We start from the raw sequence: 17,569 nt of genomic DNA on the forward strand, positions 1-17,569 counted from the left end.
TTTTTTTTAAATTTGATTGGAATAACCAATCCAGTTCCCTCGCCGTAGCATTTTAAAAAGCATTTCTCATTTAAATCGTTCGGCGTGGAGTTAAAAACGGTCTTTACTTGATCTGGAATTTATTAAAAACCAAAAATTAAAAAACCAAACATAACTTTTTAAACGCACTTCCTGTTAAATTATATTCCTTTGCGCATTCTCTTTCAACGGCATCCAATAATGAGCTAGTTTTTGCTCTCCCCTAATTAACACAAAATTTATAACTAATATTCAGTAAAGAAAATTCCAACGCACCTCGCAAGCATATCGCATTTTCGTGTTGCAATCTTCATCGTACAAAAGTCCCTCTGAAGACACGACTAAACATGTTCCGTTTATTAATATCAGATCCGGCTGGCCTTTTGCCCATCTAAAAGAATTTTAATTATAGCCGTATGGTGATCCACTATTGGCCCAGATTTATTTTTCCCGAATTACGATTAAGGAAATTGCAGCGGGGGCCAGATGTGCGTTAAAATTGGTTCGCACTGCGCAGATCCAAGATGGCGTCTGAATGTGGGAAACAAAAAGCTCTCTTTGGATTGCCGTACGAGTGTAAAGAGTTTAATTTTACGATCCAAAAGACACAATTAGTACAAATTATGTCACAATATTGACGAAAACTTGCTTCTTTTCGAGCATTTTCACGAGACAGTTTTTTCCCGCCATACTCCACTGGACGCCATATCTGCGCGTCGCACGAATCTGGCCCCCGCTGGAAAATTGCTTCAACGATAAGAGGAAATTCCCCGCAAAAAGAATTTTTTATAACTCTGAACCATCTTTAACGAAAATTTCGTAAATTTTGGTTAAGAATGTTTGGTATTTTCTGTTTGTGTATCATTTTTTGGGAACTTTGGGATTAGCCGTAACAAAAATTAAACTCAAAACCTAGCACTATCGCGGAGGAGTCTGTTGGATGAGCAGAATCCGAAGTTATTCTTGCATCCTTGGTCTGTGGCAGATGTCCAGAAATATTCCCCTGTGATGCTTGCATCTAAATAATATTTTAATTCAATAAAAAAATAAACTCTTGAAATTTAATACTCTTAAAGGCGCCCACTAAATGTGAGTACATCAAATCGTGGTGCAAACTGAGCAGTTTCAATCCCACGGAACAGCAAGCAGAAAGCGAACCTAGAAACTAAACCTTTAATTAGAAATTTGATTTTATTGAATCTTTTTGGGTGACAAACAGTTCTGGAATCGTTGGGATAGCTTATCATGAGCACACGCGTGTCGTTTTTCACCCAGATCCCATGCTGCTTTGGATCTAAAATAAATATTAAAAATAATGTTGAACCGGTTGCCATTTTTTTCATACCAATAAGAACTTTGGTGGTATTGTCCGCCAGTGATTTATCAGAAATTTTCCTAATATCACAAATTTTTAAAGTTTCTTTTTAATATATATTTGAATATTAAAACCATTTTGTTGCATGGGACATTTGGGCACACGGGAGATGTACAGGTTTGAGGTATTTTTGGTCCCTGTAACCGAATCAGACTTGATTTCATGATTAATTTTCAGTTAATTAAAAGCAAACCTGGCAGGAAAAAACGCTGAGAGTCGCACAATCTCTGTCAAAAAGTCTTAAATCTTTGTCTGCTCTTGAAATTTCCATCTGAACGCAGTTTTCCGATCCATTGGCGTAATTGGGCTCATTTGAGGCCCAGTATCTTGCCACATTTTTGCCACTGCTGCACCAATAATAGGACGATGCATTTTTCCTTCTTAAAGCAAACGTCCAATAAAATCTACTGATTCTACTTTTGTAGGCTGGAAATTCAGGGAGCGTTAAAGTTAAATAAAAATTACAACACTCAGAGCTCACTTTCATTAACTGTCAATGATTTTAAGCAATCGAAACTTGAGCCAAATTCTAAATCAATAGGCTGCATTCCAATATTGCAGCAATGCTCTACATTTTGCTCCCAGTTAACCTATATAAAAAGAATTTGTTAAGTTAATTTTTAAATTTCAAAAATAAATCTATACAAAGCGTCTGCCAAAGAGATATAATTTCCCACACATTTCCACCCAAAATCCGTATGATGATGAGTCTAAATCAGAGATTATCAATTGTGGTGAAAAATTCGTAAATTAATAACCTCTTAAAGATCCGTCAAGATTAAACAGGGACTCCTATATATACAATTAATTTCATTAAACTAAAAGGGAATACTTATTTCAGAAAAATAATCCTTTACATTTTTTACGCATGTTGCAGCACAGGAAGGAAAAGTCTTATATTTAAAATTAAAATTAATTATATTAAATTAGAGATTTTATCACCAGAGGAGCTTTGGTAGGCGTAATTGGAGGTTTTGTTGGCGGTGTAACCTTATTGCTTTTGCTACTTGTAGGTTTTTCTGTGATTTCTTCTGTTGTTGTCTTTGGAAAAATATAAAATTGCTACGCATGTCAAATATATTTGGTGCATTTCTCGTCATGATAGTGCAGAAATTGCGCATTTCTCAACAAACTCTATTACTGTCAAACTGATTCTTGCAATTTTTCCACTTCGAATTGGAGCACACGTGAAGGCAATAAAATAATATTCATCCGTAGGATATGACAGCGGTTGCCATGACAACGCGTGATCGTCAATGTCTGTTTTATGGCTTTCACGCGCCGTAATTTTGTAACAAAATGTTCAAACACAATTTTTAACTACCACTATTTCGACTTGAGTAGTCGCTGGAGATTTAATATCGGTACTTTGAGGAAAAGCCGTTGTTTTATCGCTTCCTTTAATCTAAAATCACAAAATATAGTAAAAAATAAATTAATCCGATAATTTTAAAGCTCATCACGAACAGCGTTTGTTGGTTGATTTTCAGTATTTAAAGTTGAAATTATGGAAATCATTCCTGCATCTATTTGGGACGGGTTTGTTGGAATACTTGGAATGGCGTCAGAGTTTGATGTTTGCTATTAAAATTTTAAAGAGGTTTATACTGATTAAATTTATTAATCATCCTACACTGGAAACCTTTGTAGTCAATTCATCTGTTGATTTGAGTTTGGAGAAAGTGGTCTAGAAATTAAATTAGATCGAAAGGATAATATACTTCCCATTGGCACTTTAAAAATTTAATGGATGCAAATAATCTTACGTTTGTTTTAGCAATGGACCTATTCAGTTTTGGATTTGTACACGAATCCCTTCCACAGCACTTAATTATGTAGTTCTTCCTCCTGTTTAGACTGTGACGTTTCCATTGATCTATTTAAATTTAATCCCAATTAAGCTAGCAATTTTAATTAATTTAATTATTTACTTCTGCCTCTGATGGCGCCTCCTGCAAAAATCTTAAACGCCAAAATACGATGCTAAAAATAATTAATTTTACGAGCAAATAGTTTTACCATGCTTGCGAGGGAAAGAAAAACCAGAATTTTGTGCCTGGCTACCATGGAGAATTCGGCGATGCAAAAGTTGGTTGTGTGAAGCTTGTTTCCCAACTAGCTGAAAACGGGCCAGTGCAAACTTCCTGAAAAATGTGTCATGTATGTTGTCGGTTCCACCAGCGAAACATTTTATTACCATACAGCTGGTGTGAAAATGTTTGCAATATTTCACAAAGTTGGGAAGGAATGAAAACAACAGGCATCGTAATTAAAATCTTTAAATTTCCAAGTTGATTGTTCATATTAAATTGTTACCTTTACCTGTTCAAGGTTTTTTCGTTACCAAAAAATGTTAAATTCATTTAAAAATATTTTATTAGGTTTCTATCAAATCTCAATCATTACAAATGTTCGTTTAAAAAATTTGAAATAAAAAAGGACCGGTAGTGCGCTTAAAAAATTTTAAATACCACACCTTGCAAAATGGATTGCCAATTTTCCACCATATAAAAAATTTCGTACATTACTTTAACTATTTTTCCCACAACTTACTACCATAAAAATTAGAAAAATCGGATATTTAATTCGATAATTTAACGTTGTTAAAAATACAACTGCCAATGAGCAGTTATTTGCGAGATTGGAGGTCGATTGGACGCGATTTTTCAGCGTGGAAATTTTTAGGTGGCAGTCATATTTGCTTAAAGTACTTGTTAATAGATGGTGAAATTCCAAATTTGAAGCTCGGGAATGGGGGCATTCCCTATTTTTTCGGTATCTAAAAAATACCCAAAAAACGAATTATGTTAATGAATTCTAAACTGCAACTCTTGACTGCGTTAAGTTATCACCTTGAAATTTTCACCGCCTAACCTAGTTTTTAATCCTGAACAACTTTTGCATTTACAAAAAATTCGCAGGTCGAAGGTCAAGGTCACCTTTCGCGACCTTTTTTTGAAAATTCAAAATTAAGGGATGATAGCCCCCTACGATTTTTTTGGGGTTCAGGGCTGAAATGTAGCCCGTGAAATTCTGCACAAGCACACCAAGTTTCATAGGTGCAATCGCGATACTTTTGCTGCAATTCGAATTTGAAGTTTGAAAACCTGCTCGAGGCCGCTTTACCGCGCATGCACTTTGAGCGGCGAGTTCGCCTCTTGTTCGTCAAGTTGATTTTTTTCGCATTTCACTTGCTTAGAAACACCAAGAGGGCCTAGGGTAGACCAAGGAAGGTCGAAATCGACCTTCAGGGTCTGTCCCTGACGTGACCCTGAGATACAAAATTTCTAAAATTTCCAATTTCATCGAACTTGGTGTCTTTTTATAGGTTTTCACCACTGTACAGCTCAAATATACAGCCAAAACTGCCGAATAAAAATCCTGAAACCGGTTCTTGAAGTAATTGTGGTAGACATTCATCCAGACGTGATGTGCAAAATGGTCAAAATTTTAAAATCTTAAACTTATGAAAAGTTGCTTCTATTTTGCACACATGAAGTTCATAATATGTGTTGATAATAAAGGATCTTATGCTTAATACTATGAAAAAATGTTATTAAATGCACTGGCAAATAAGCTACTTTTAAAAACCAAAAATTTTTGTTTCCTTTCTTTTTCAAATAAAAAATTTTAAACATGTAATTTTTTTGTTATTTGCTCAAAATAAATATTTTCACTTTTTTTAAAAAAAAACAATCGTTAATTTTTAACACTCAATATGAACTTTGTGTGTACAAAACAGAAGAATCATATCATAAATTAAAGATTTCAAAATTTGACCATTTTTAACGTCTGGATTTTTGGCTAGTACCCCAATTATTTCAAGAACATGTTTCAGGATTTTCATTCGGCAGTTTTGGCTGTATATTTGAGCTGTACAGTAGTGAAAACCTATAAAAAGACACCAAGTTCGATGAAATTGGAAATTTTAGAAATTTTGTATCTCAGGGTCACGTCAGGGACAGACCCTGAAGGTCGATTTTGACCTTCCTTGGTCTACCCTAGGCCCTCTTGGTGTTTCTAAGCAAGTGAAATGCGAAAAAAATCAACTTGACGAACAAGAGGCGAACTCGCCGCTCAAAGTCCACGCGCGGTAAAGCGGCCTCGAGCAGGTTTTCAAACTTCAAATTCGAATTGCAGCAAAAGTATCGCGATTGCACCTATGAAACTTGGTGTACTTGTGTAGAATTTCACGGGCTACATTTCAGCCCTGAACCCCAAAAAAATCGTAGGGGGCTATCATCCCTTAATTTTGAATTTTCAAAAAAAGGTCGCGAAAGGTGACCTTGACCTTCGACCTGCGAATTTTTTGTAAATGTAAAAGTTGTTCAGGATCAAAAACTAGGTTGGGCAGTGAAAATTTTAAGGTGATACCTCAATGCAGTCAAGAGTTGCAGTTTAGAATTCATTAACACAATTCGTTTTTCGGGTATTTTTGAGATACCGAAAAAATAGGGAACGCCCCCATTCCCGAGCTTCAAATTTGGAATTTCACCATCTATTAAGAAGTACTTTAAGCAAATATGACTGCCACCTAAAAATTTCCACGCTGAAAAATCGCGTCCAATCGACCTCCAATCTCGCAAATAACTGCTCCAATAAATTTCAGACTTGGCAGAAGATATGGCTGAAAAGATAAAAAAGTTCATTTCATTTAATAAAAGCGGAAGAAATAGATTAAAGATCTCCATCTGGGATGCTGTGCGGAACGTGCTGCTAGGTCCATAAATTATGTGCACAGAAATACTATTTGCGCGCGTTTCAATCTCTCGCGATTCTCAAGGCAGTCACGTGACGCAGTTGGCAGCACCGTGGCCTGCTGATCCAAGCAGTGACGTCACTTTCAAAACTGGCAGTTAGATGGCGCAAAATTCACGCATGCGCACCACGAAACTTTCTCTTCTCTTGCTTGGTTTGTTGTTGCTGCCGCCATTGTGCTTGTGAACACCGCTTCTACATAATTTTCGCGCACTCCTTCGGCTTCGTTTTTGAACGGATTTCAGTCGCCTAAGTGCTGAATTTTGGCAGCATTTTACTCTGGACAATCTGTGCTTTGCGTTGATGGTAAGTTAAGGGGATTAATTCACGTGATTCTTTCTCCAGAAGCGAGAAAAAGTGCGGCCCGGTTACCATTAAATGATCACGTCCGTGTCTGATCATCGTATTTTTCGTATTTTTGTTGATAAATTTGGGAAATTGCCTACGCACAGATAGATTTTTGGTCATATTTCGTTGCGGGGAGTTAACCAGCAGTGCCCTGCTGGACCTCACATTGCCGACGCGTTTGTCTGACTTGACTAAAAAGACTAAAAATGAATGAATTTTTGTTTTGGCAGGTGTTGGATGTCGTGCAGATTAGATGCCTCATTCCTTCAAAAAGTTGCGGCAGAAGCCTTTTGTGATGACTTCTTCAGGGTGCAGCCTGCTTCAGCGGGCCTCCAAGGGGAGGATAGGCGGTCTGCGTGTGGACATAGTCGCGTTGCCACACGCATTCCAGAGCTGGACGCCCGTGCCCTGGGTCCTGCTCCCTTCGGAGGCCACCGAGGAAAACCTCTAAGAGACCCTGAACCTGAACCACGCTTGGTTGCTGGTCGCTCCCAATTTTACAGTCACAGAACAACAAAACATCTTTATTTGCTCGCCAACAGGTTTCCTCCCAGGTGACATTTTACTTGCTATAAAATTTTGAGTTTTTCTAAATTTTCTTCAAATGCTGGTCTGCAAACTGATGGTGCAGGGTTTGCATTTGCATCAAACCCTTTTTAAAAATTCTGGACCAGTTATGACTGTGCAAAAAGTACCGCCGGCCAACAAACAATAACATTATTCTTAATTACGGCAAGCCGAGGAACTTAAAATGCTAAAAAAGTGCTTTTAACCAAATAATTGTTGGTTAGATTATCGGCTTCAATGCTCATAGACGTGTTTTGTAATTTTTCTATATAATTCTGCTTTAAAACCGTTGAAAATACTGATTTTTTGCGTTGCACCTCTTTCCTTTTAGATTTTAATTTTCACGTAGATGGCTCATTATTATTCTTGCCTGTTTCAGCGACTTGAAGATCGCCTTCTGGCCTTTGTTGAAATGGAGTCGCTACGTCGGGAGACAAGAGACGTTCGTAAATTATTGAGCAGCCTGAGCAGCAGTTAATGGCCAAGCTGCTGTGTCGAGGGCTGTGCGAATCAGTTAATAAATACGAGGCACCGCAGACTGGGCGCAGACGTGGATACGTTTCTTGCGCTGGACCACCTGCACCATGACGATAGAATCATCTTTCATAGCTGCTCGCACCATAGGACGCGTTGACCACCTCAAGGAAGACTAGGCCAGTGCCATTGACAACCTTTGGAAGGTGAAACACCTCCTTTCTAAGAGAACTGCTGCTTTGATTTAGATATTTGAACGATTTTATGAAGTCTATTAATCTTAATATGCTTGAAGTTCTTTAAAAAAACTGCTAATTTGAAACAAAAATATTGAAATTCTAATTTAATTTTATGTTCAAATGTTTTATTTAACAGTAAACGCAGAGCTAGACTAGCTGTACCCCAAGAAACGCACAAAGGAACTGGAGAAGCCAGCGTTTTGGCGCAATTGGTGTTGCCAATCAGCTCGGCGAGGCCAGTCTTGATTCTCGGCGTCCCCGGCCCTTGAGTCTGGGTTGCCGTCGCTCGTTTCTCTTTTAATTTTCAGCAATTTAACCACGTTAAAAACCTCCAATCGTTTAGCTAGGTCCAACCAGTCGAGGGAACCACCTGGCCAGGGAACCTGTTTCTCTGAGGCTAAAGCGTGTAGACGTGGCGCCAGTTGAAAAGACTCAACGCCGTCATTGCGTGCTGAGCGTGACGCCGAAAATTTTCAAGACCGACGAGGGCCTCTTCAACACCTAACTGGTGGCGCCCAACATAAAACAAGAGGCCTGGCCGCCACTTCCTGCCGCAAGCTCAACCACGCCCCAGTTTTTTTCCTGGCATCTGTTGCATAGGCGCAGAATGCTAGTTACAGGCATCCTCGAAGCCATTTTTAGTTGTAAGTTCCGAGTTTTTTTAATAAATTCTTAACTAATGGCCATGTTGTTTCTGAAAGTGACCTATTTTTCAATTCTAGCTGTAGCTTTGCACGAAGGTGCTGATGAAGTAGCCAGAATAGACGTTATAGACGAACAGTTCTTTTGAGGAGGCGTTGAACCTTTCCTTTTGTCAGAGATGCTGGAGGACCACGCAATTGCGCTGCTGCAGCGCCACATCATCACAATTTGTTTGTCTTGTACATTTTTTGTCTGGTAAACCGAGTGGCGCAGGCGGGAGCAGATGAGATACAGACTGCACAGGGCAAATAATGCAGGTGGATGAACTCACCATGTTGTCTGTCAAGGCCCCACGTCAAGGATGCCGACAATAGCTTGACGTTTAAGAAGCCTTTGACGACAGCTACATGGACAAAATGTCCCCTGATTTGTTGAATTTGACCTTTCAAGCTTCAGTTTATTTTTTATCATCAGCTAATGACTATAAATATTTTTAATTGAAAAATTATTATATTTTCAATTGGACGAAGGCGCAACTGGCCCAAAATCTCGTATATTCTTCGTTAAACAAAATAATCGGACAAAAGGTAAGAAAGGGCCGTGGTAAGGCTGCCGGAAGGTGTTCCTGGCGGCGCTGCCATACGTGTTGATGACCTGAGCCCTATGGCCATCGATGCGGATGTCGAGCAGTGCCGCCGGCTCAAAGTCCATCTCTTAGGCGCTGATGTCGGCTGTGTCGAGGCAGCGGCCGCCCCTGCGCTGTTCACATCATCACCCGTCAAACTGAAATTTCGACTTCTGAAATCCTGTTATTACTTTTTATGTAATCTTCTTTTCTCAATACAAATATAACTTTCAATCTGAGATAATTATTCGTTTTATTATTATTTCAACAAGATTATATTAACTCAAAGGAATGAGTGAATCACAGCGATCTTGAGAAATATCGGTCGATACTGGGCGATGTATTGAAATCGCACCGTGATTACGGATAAGAAAATATCGATTAATCGCCCAGTATTGACGCGTTCAAAGGTTGCGTTGCAGTGAACCGTCCCCCCTTAATATCCTACTTCATCAGGCCTTTGGTATCAGGTAAGGAGGGGAAAATAGTTGTTAAAAGTACCTCCTTGCATCGCATGCCATCCTGGTATCAAGTGCCTTATTTTGAAGAGAAAGCAACTCCTTCTAGCGTGAAAATGCCCCACTTGTATCAGGTTAGCAGGCTAGAGGAGGAGGTACTCAGAATACTCCTTTTGATACCTTCTACAGCCACATGCTGACCGCGTACACAACCTCGATTAAAGCGGTTTTAGCACAGGGATCCCGTTACATTAAAAATTGAGCGTGTTGTATCCAGCCGGCAGGAGATCGTTGAGGGTATCAAGCGGTGTTTATACCTCCTTTTGCTGCCTGCGTACCTGATACAAAAGCCCGATTTTAACGGAAGAAAGACGTAGTAGATACTGATGCTTATTATATTTTCAGGCGAAAACAGCTGGTACCTCCTCCGCTAGTTGGTGTTCTTTCAAATAAATACTTCATTTTTGCGTAATATTTGTTTATTCTTGAAAATGCTTTACAAATAATAATATAATAGCAAAAGAGTAATTTCAAGCAATAATTATTAAAAAGTACAAAATTTTGCATTTGAAAGCGTTTTACAAATATGTCAATACTGGGCGATATATCGATACTTCCCTATTCTTTAACATGGCGCGTTGTCGATTTCTCGCCCAGTATTAACCGATACTTTTTTACAAACGCTTGCCGTGATCAGCCCCCTCTTTCGGGAACCATCAAAATCTGTCCTAATGTCAAAAAAGGTGCAGCCTTTCACGCTTACGAAAAACTGTCCACACAAGTGTGATCTCCACCTACATAGGCACCTTGCCCACCAGCTTGCCGTCCTCGATGGCCGTCATGTCCATTTCCTGATGCGAGCCAAAGACAGGTCTGAAACACATCAGTGGAGGCTGGAACAGGTCTAGCGGGTGTGTTTGCCCTGTTCTAGGTATTCGTGGTGTATTTTTAGTGGAGGAGCATGCAGGTGACGCGCACCAGCACCTCAAAAAGAGAATGCGCGTTGAAATCCAGCATCCGAGAAAAAATTTATTGCGAGGTCGTACTTTAGCTCCTTCTTCAGCATCTCGGCTGCAGGAAGTGAGCTTCCTTCTCCAAAGCTCAGATGCCAATCCTGGCTTTTCATCAGCGCTTCACGTACAGCTCCAGCTGAAATTGGAAAAATAGCGCAATTTCAGACACAACATATTATTACATAGCATTGGTATAAAAATTTATTAAAAAACAATCTAATGCGCATGCGCAGAAAGCCATGAACTTGACTACGCTAGCGCAATCAGCTTGGGCGCCTGCCCAGCAAATAATATAATAAGTGTAATTACATACGCGCAGATGCCAGGGAAAGAAAGGGACGTGGTTGAGCTTGAGGCATGAAGTGGCGGCCAAGGACAGGGAGAAGGCCTCGGGTTTCCTGTTTGGCGCCGTCAGGTAGCGGTTGAAGAGGCCCTCCTAGGTCTCAAAAGTTTTCGGCACCAGCTCAGCACGCAATGACGGCGTCAAGACTCGACGCTCTAATCTCGGAAGAACAGGTTTCCTTGGCCCATGCCGCCAGGTCAGGAGGTTCGCTTGACCTGGCCACACAATTTGAGGTTTTGATTAAGGATAAAAAAAGAGAAACACTCACTAAGCGACGGCAGCACAGAATGTAGGGCAGTGGACGCCGAGAATGGCCTCACGCGGCTGAACGGCGACACCATTGGCGCCGGAACGCTGGCCGCCAGCAGCTTCTCCAGTTCCTTAGTGCGTTTCTCGCGGTACAGACAGTCCGCACGTATGTCCAGCCAGATTGAACCTGAAATAAATTTTTTTTTTTGTTATTTTCTTGATTTTTATTAAAGAGTTTATATTCTTCCACTTTAACTTTAATACAACTCTATGAAATGTGGTGTTTCACCTTCTAAAGGGCATCAATGGCGCTGGCGAAGGTGGTCTGATGGTGAGAGCAGCCGCGAAGAATTATTTTATTGTCGGGATGCAGGCGGCCCAGCGCACGTATCCAATCCAAATCTGCACACTGTCTGCGGTGCCTCCTATTCACAGATTCACGCGAACAGCAACTAGGCGTGGTTTGCGGTCTTTTGGAGGTTTTCCTCAGTGGCCTTCAGAAGGAGCGTCTAGCTCTGATTTGGGTTCGGGGATGCTTCTGAAAACGACGTGGCTCCTGTCCACGTGCAGGCTGCCTGTCCTTCTGCTGGCGGCCCACTGGAGCAGACTGCGCCCTGAAGAAGTCATCACCACAGACTTGGGCCGCAGCCTGAGGAAGGAACGAGGCTTCTGCACGACAACCAACGCCTGAAAAAACAAAAATACAAACATGTCAAGTCAAGTCAGACAATACGCGTCGGCAATGAGAGGTCCAGCAGGGCACTGCAGGCCAATTCCCGCATCCCGCAATAACATAGCACCAAAAATCCCTCTGTGCGTTGGCTATTTTCCTAATTTCTCCACAAAAATACGACGGTCGTGGTCATTTAATGGTATAACCATAAGCCGCACTCCGCACTTCTCGCTTCTAGAGAGCGAATGGAGCAAATTAATCCCCTTAACTTACCATTAACGCAGAGCGCAGGTTCTCAAGATTGAAATGCTGCGAAAATTCAGCGCCCATGCGACTCAAATCCTTTCAAAAACGAAGGCGAAAGAGCGCAAGAATTAAGCAGATGAGGTGTTTTCGAGTGCAATGGCGGCGCGCCGCATTCGCAGCAACAGCCAAGCAAGCAAGAAAGAGAAAGTTCCACGGTGCGCATGCGTGAGAGCCTGCCAAGTGAATTATGCGCCATCTACCTGCCAGTATTGAAAGTGACGTCATCGCTTGGATTAGCCGGTCTTGGCGCTGCACCTGCATTGTCACGTGGCTGCTTGGAGAATCACGAGAGACTGAAGCGCGCGCAAAAAGAGTGCAGCGCGCGCCGCACAGCATCCCGGATGGCGATTTTTTCTTTTTCTTCCGCTCTATTTTAATGAAACGAACAGCACTGACCTGCTATAATCTTTTTCTTTTCAGGCAAATCAGCCGAATCAAAAATTTTTGTAATTATTTTATTTAAATAACCTAAAATTAGTGAATTAAATAACCAATTTTTCTTTTTTTACGGTTCGATGTTAAAAGCCAAATTAATGGGGAACTGGAACTGTGCGAAATTTTAATCAATCGAATCAAATATTTGCTTAAGTGTTTAGGCAAAAAAATTCTAAATTTTATTCAAACTTCACAAACAATATTTGAAACAGTTTGATTCGCCTGCATTTTGAAAGGCGGATCAAAGCTGAACGCAATTGCGTAGTTGTTTTCCAAAGTGTCACTAGATAAAAAGTCCGGTGCAAGAGTCAGGTCGAATTCTTTGTCCGAGTAGCACCACGTGGGCCGATCTAATTTTCCAAGACGAGAAGCAGCCACCGCGAAAAGCGTTCCAGATGTGACATTAAGAAGGGAAACTATGCAAATTTGAAGAATATAATAGTCGATGCAAGAATTTTAAATATGAATTAAACCAATTTTGCTCTGGACCATGCAGTCATATTTTTGTTTAGAGTCGATTGTGACCAGCCGCATTCCACGGTCACAGCAAAATGCCATATTTGCGGCCAGGGATCGCTGTAAAAATTTTAAAATTGCTGCGAAATTGTGAAATGGTATTCGGTTCGTACCTTTAAGGTGGTTGAATAGGCAAAGAATTTTTTATTGCACGCAAACGTCGCTTGATAAACATTTGAGGATCCGTAGGGGTAAAGGGTGAAATCTATTTTAAAAGTATGTATAAAAGACCGTCTTTTACGAAGTTTCTGACCACACCAGTCGATTCTTGAGGGTCGAATTAGGTAACATAGATGTTTTCCGGCCAAAAGGTCCAGCACGACGTGCGAACTTTTTTCCCGCCAAAACAATATCAACGTAAATGCGATAACTGCGCATGCGTCAGAGCTGGTTTGAGCATTTGTAAAGAGACCGTCTCTAGGAATGACTTGTTTGTCAGGTCCAGCCAGCTCCCACGCATGCGCACTTCTCGCATATACGTTCATATTGTTTTGGCGGGAAAAAAGTTCGCGCGTCGCGCTGCACTTTTTGGCCGGAAAAAACATACATTTTACCTAAATCGACCCTCAGGAATCGATTGGTGGGCTCAGAAACTTCGTCAAAGAAGGTCTTCAAACATTTTAGTTAAAAATTCATTTTAGCATACTCTGGGCCGTAGTCACATAAACTGCTAGCTCGGCCTAAATAATGAACTTTGATTAAAAATTTAATATAAAATCATTTGGAACTTTTCTGTAGCACTCGTATTCAGGGCAGACTCCTTTCACAGGAGGCAAGAAAAGAGGAGATTCCTTAATTTCAATTTTTTATAAAGCTGTGAAAATTAATAAGAATGATTTTATACTGTTATTGATGATTCTACGGTTTCCACAAAATCATTTATAATATTTGGAGAATTTTCCTGACCGCAATGGAGTAGACTGGCACAAACATCGCACGGATCCATGCCCTCTGAAAATTAAGATTTAATTTTTAACCAAGATTTAAATCAAGGTAAAAAATTACTAGAAGCATTTGTGCAGAAGTCAACCGTCGAGGACATGTCTAGCAATTTTTCAGTGTCGTCCACCGTGATTTTTTGAAAAATGGAAAATATAGTGTCTGTTGCAAGGTTTCCATCAACGATCTGGAGGAGAATTTAATTTTTTAAATGGAATTTGTGCTTATTTTAATCACGAACTAGTCCAGTTCCCTCGCCATAGCATTTTAAGAAGCATTTTTCTCTTAATTCCTCTGGCGTCGAGTTGAAAAGTCTGTTCACTTCGCCTGGACAGTTATAATTCTTAAATTTCGATTAATTTTCACAATTATTAATCGCACTGCTCGTCAGTTTATACTCCAGAGCGCATTCTCTTTCCACCGCATCGAATAATGAGGTCGTTTGAACCCTTCCCTAATTTTATTTTAAATAAAATTCCGGAATTTATGCAATTTAAGTCAGTTTATACCTCGCAAACGTATCTCATTTTTGTGGTGCACATTTCGTCGTGCAAAAACCCGTCTGTGGACACGGCCAGACAGGTTCCGTACGCTTCTTTCAGGTCAGGTTGCCCTTTTGCCCATCTGGCACGAAATTTAATTTATTATTAAACAAAAAAATAATATATAATATAAACCTAGAGTTATCGCGGAATAGTCTACTGGACGAGCAGAAGCCGTAAATCTTTTTGCACCCTTCGTCAGTCGCTGCGGTCCAGAATTTCTCCCCTCGGATGCTTGCATCTGGGCCGAGATTATTATTAAAAATAAATTTAAAATATGTTTCAAACTGTTAAAGGCGCCGACGAGAATCGAGTACAACACATCCTGATGCAAACTCAAAAGCTTCAATCCCACGGCACAGCACGCTTGAAGGGAGTCTACAAACTGATTTAATTTTTTTATTAAGAATGAGTGAAAATCGTTTTTGCAACGCACAGATCTTGCATCATTTGGATGACTTATCATGAAGACACGTGTATCGTTTGTAATCCAAACTCCGTATTTTGTCGGATCTAAATTTAAAAAATTTTAACATGGCTGGCAAAATAGTGAAAAAATACCTATCAAAACCTTAGTACGTTTGTCTGCCAGCGTTTTAAAATAAGTATCCTGTTGAAATATGTTATTTAAAGACCATCCTTGAAGAGTTTTTGAGCACGCCAATCAATTTCTGAGGGTCGAATTAGGTAGAGTGGATGTTTTTTCCGAACAAAAAGTCCAGCGCGATGCGCGAACTTTTTCCCACCAAAACAATACGAACGTAAATGAGATCTGCGCATACGTGAGAGCTGAATGGATGTGACAAAGAAGTCATTCGTCTCTCTGCAAGTGCTCAGCAAACCAGCTCTGACGCATGCGCACTTCTCACATTCATTTTGTTTTGGCGGGAAAAACATCAACTTTACCTAATTAGACCCTCAAGAATTGATTGGTGTGCTCAGAAACTTCGTCAAAGGTTGTCTTTAACACGTAAAATCTTTGTAATAAATTAGTAAAAACCTTTTTTAAGCACGGATCTTTTGGGCAGACTGGAGAATCGCAATTTCTAGGAATTATCGGTCCCTATGTTCATTTAATTTGTAATTTCAAATAATAATAATTAGCACGATCAAACCTGGCAAGATAAAACACTGACTAAAGCACAGTTCTTGTCTGCGAGATAAACCGTGTTTTCTGATCTGTCCATTTCCATCTGAACGCAGTTTTCAGAGGCGTTTTTTACGTAGTTGGGCTCGTCAGCGGCCCAATTCGTCAAAATATTGTTTCCGCTTCCGCACCAGCTATACGAATCGACCTTTCTTGACCTTCTCAAACCGTGCGTCCAATAAAATCTGCTGATTTTTTTCCTGTAGTCTTAAGATTAGAAAAATTAATACCGGAAAATAAATTCTTTAAGCGCTGTTCAAACTTTCTTCTTCAAATAAAGAACTAAGACAATTCACGTTTGTCTCCAGCTCGATACTCATAGGTGCCATTCCGATTTTACAACATTCCTCAACGTTTTGCTCCCAGTTAACCTGGAAAATAATGTAGTTGCGAGTTTTCTTTCATATTTAATTAAAGATGAGTAATAACAAATCTTCTGCCGAATAGAATCAACTTTCCACACATTTCCACCCAAAATCCGTAAGCAGACATGTCTAAAAATTGTTACTAATAAAAGGAACTAGTTAAAATTATATAAATTATACCTTTTAACGATCCATCTTGATTGAATAGGGATACCTACAAAATTACGGGGTAATATAACCTTTTTTAGCTAAATTAAAACATGTTTTCAAACATCTTTCCTGCACGAAGAAGTGTTGCATGCTGGTGAAACCTTATACACGCATACATAAAATTAAATATTAATTTCAAGTTGCGGATTCTCAGCACCTGTGGAGTTTTTGTTGTTGAACTGGGTGGTTTAGTTCCCTTTACCATCCATGGGGGTGGAACGTATGTAGTTTTAATAGACGATTTTTCACTAGATGCTTTTATTGTTGTTGTTGTTGTCTTTTAAGGGTAAAATATTCTCTTAGTAGTTTTTAAGGTACTTTTCCGTATCAATTTGCTCCTCTTAAAATGATTTATAATTTCTTATGATGCGTTGAAAACAAAAATCAGTAAACTCCAAAGATTTTTGTATTATTTGAGAAGCTTTTTTTGTTTTGTTTTTTTTACGGAGATTTTTTGGTTTTAACACATCAAAAGAAATTAATTTAAGAGCAGATTGAGTGTTAAATCGCAGTGGGAGAGCTTAAAGACCCTCTTTGAAGAAGTTTCTGAGCACACCAATCGATTCCTGAGGGTCGAATTATGAAAAAAGTGGATATTTCTTCCGGCCACAATGTGCAGCGCAAAGTGCAAACCTTTTTCCCGCCAAAACAATATGAACGTATATGCGGGAAGTGCGCTGGATCTGACAAAGAAGTCATTCGTACACGCGGAATCTCTGCAAGTGCTCAAACCAGCTCTCACGCATGCGCAGTTCTCGCAAATACGTTCATATTGTTTTGGCGGGGAAAAAGTTCATATGTTGCGCTGGACATTTTGGTCGCGAGAAAAATCCACTTTACCTAAATCGACCTTCAAGAATCGATAGGTGTTCTCAGAAATTTAGTTAAACACGGTCTTTAAATTAGAAAGTAACCACTTGCGCCATATCTATTGGTAATTACTAATTAAACTATAATACCAATGGAATTTGTGTAGATGATGCACTACTTGGTAATTTTGTGCTCGGAAAAGTAGAAACAGCAGTAGTTGAGGTCTGTGAATCGATTCGTAACGAGTTAGAATAGTGAAACAGAATCGCGTCCAACTCAACAGCAGCTCATTTTTAAGCGGAAATAAAAACGGTTGCCATAGCAACACAGCAATGGCTTCCAACATACAATTCCTAGAATTGCTGAATCATTTGAAACGTTGCTCGCCTCTGCAGCTTTTTAATATTTTTTTACAAGTTGGGAAAAATACTGAATTTTTAAAAATTTGAAAAAAAATAAAAGAGTCGCACTCATTTTTGTTGCTTTACTTGAAGATTAATAATTGGTGCTCGGAGAC

The 17,569-nt window shown here is 39.7% G+C and overlaps 1 protein-coding gene and 3 long non-coding RNA genes across 4 annotated transcripts; 1 reads left to right on the top strand and 3 right to left on the bottom strand.

Moving 5' to 3' along the window:
* The first annotated feature begins 6,327 nt into the window (after nucleotides 1–6,327).
* Nucleotides 6,328–9,280, top strand: LOC135936626 (uncharacterized). Its single transcript, XR_010574348.1, has 5 exons — nucleotides 6,328–6,457; nucleotides 6,730–7,053; nucleotides 7,446–7,746; nucleotides 7,916–8,423; nucleotides 8,502–9,280. It is a non-coding gene; the product is annotated as an uncharacterized LOC135936626 (long non-coding RNA).
* Nucleotides 9,281–10,056: 776 nt separating this feature from the next.
* Nucleotides 10,057–12,168, bottom strand: LOC135937221 (uncharacterized). The gene is made up of 5 exons (XR_010574471.1): nucleotides 12,056–12,168; nucleotides 11,399–11,796; nucleotides 11,129–11,296; nucleotides 10,831–11,075; nucleotides 10,057–10,653 (listed from the first exon to the last, which is right to left on the bottom strand). It is a non-coding gene; the product is annotated as an uncharacterized LOC135937221 (long non-coding RNA).
* A 538-nt stretch (nucleotides 12,169–12,706) lies between these two features.
* LOC135937576 (uncharacterized) lies at nucleotides 12,707–15,867 on the bottom strand. Its single transcript, XM_065480733.1, has 16 exons — nucleotides 15,636–15,867; nucleotides 15,521–15,583; nucleotides 15,082–15,130; nucleotides 14,957–15,033; nucleotides 14,809–14,905; nucleotides 14,656–14,761; nucleotides 14,488–14,602; nucleotides 14,360–14,432; nucleotides 14,220–14,305; nucleotides 14,045–14,165; nucleotides 13,884–13,990; nucleotides 13,768–13,830; nucleotides 13,686–13,719; nucleotides 13,153–13,244; nucleotides 12,997–13,099; nucleotides 12,707–12,939 (listed from the first exon to the last, which is right to left on the bottom strand). The coding sequence occupies exons 1-16, from the start codon at nucleotides 15,711–15,713 to the stop codon at nucleotides 12,707–12,709; spliced, it is 1,497 nt and encodes a 498-aa protein (XP_065336805.1). The 5' UTR covers nucleotides 15,714–15,867.
* Nucleotides 15,868–15,919: 52 nt separating this feature from the next.
* On the bottom strand, nucleotides 15,920–17,289 carry LOC135938192 (uncharacterized). The gene is made up of 6 exons (XR_010574615.1): nucleotides 17,202–17,289; nucleotides 16,400–16,519; nucleotides 16,305–16,343; nucleotides 16,213–16,246; nucleotides 16,097–16,161; nucleotides 15,920–16,038 (listed from the first exon to the last, which is right to left on the bottom strand). It is a non-coding gene; the product is annotated as an uncharacterized LOC135938192 (long non-coding RNA).
* Between the last annotated feature and the right edge of the window lie 280 nt (nucleotides 17,290–17,569).

Source organism: Cloeon dipterum, chromosome 2, assembly GCF_949628265.1.
Source record: "Cloeon dipterum chromosome 2, ieCloDipt1.1, whole genome shotgun sequence".
Lineage (NCBI taxonomy): Eukaryota > Metazoa > Arthropoda > Insecta > Ephemeroptera > Baetidae > Cloeon > Cloeon dipterum.

Excerpts from the sequence above, each read along its gene's own strand:
- LOC135937576 (XM_065480733.1), bottom strand. The coding sequence starts at position 15,713 with ATGGAAATGGACAGATCAGAAAACACGGTTTATCTCGCAGACAAGAAC. Across the intron at positions 13,831-13,883 it reads CCGTAGAATCATCAATAACA|GAATCTCCTCTTTTCTTGCC; the intron begins GTATAAAATCAT and ends ATTGAAATTAAG. Across the intron at positions 12,940-12,996 it reads CATGGTCCAGAGCAAAATTG|TTTCCCTTCTTAATGTCACA; the intron begins GTTTAATTCATA and ends AAATTTGCATAG.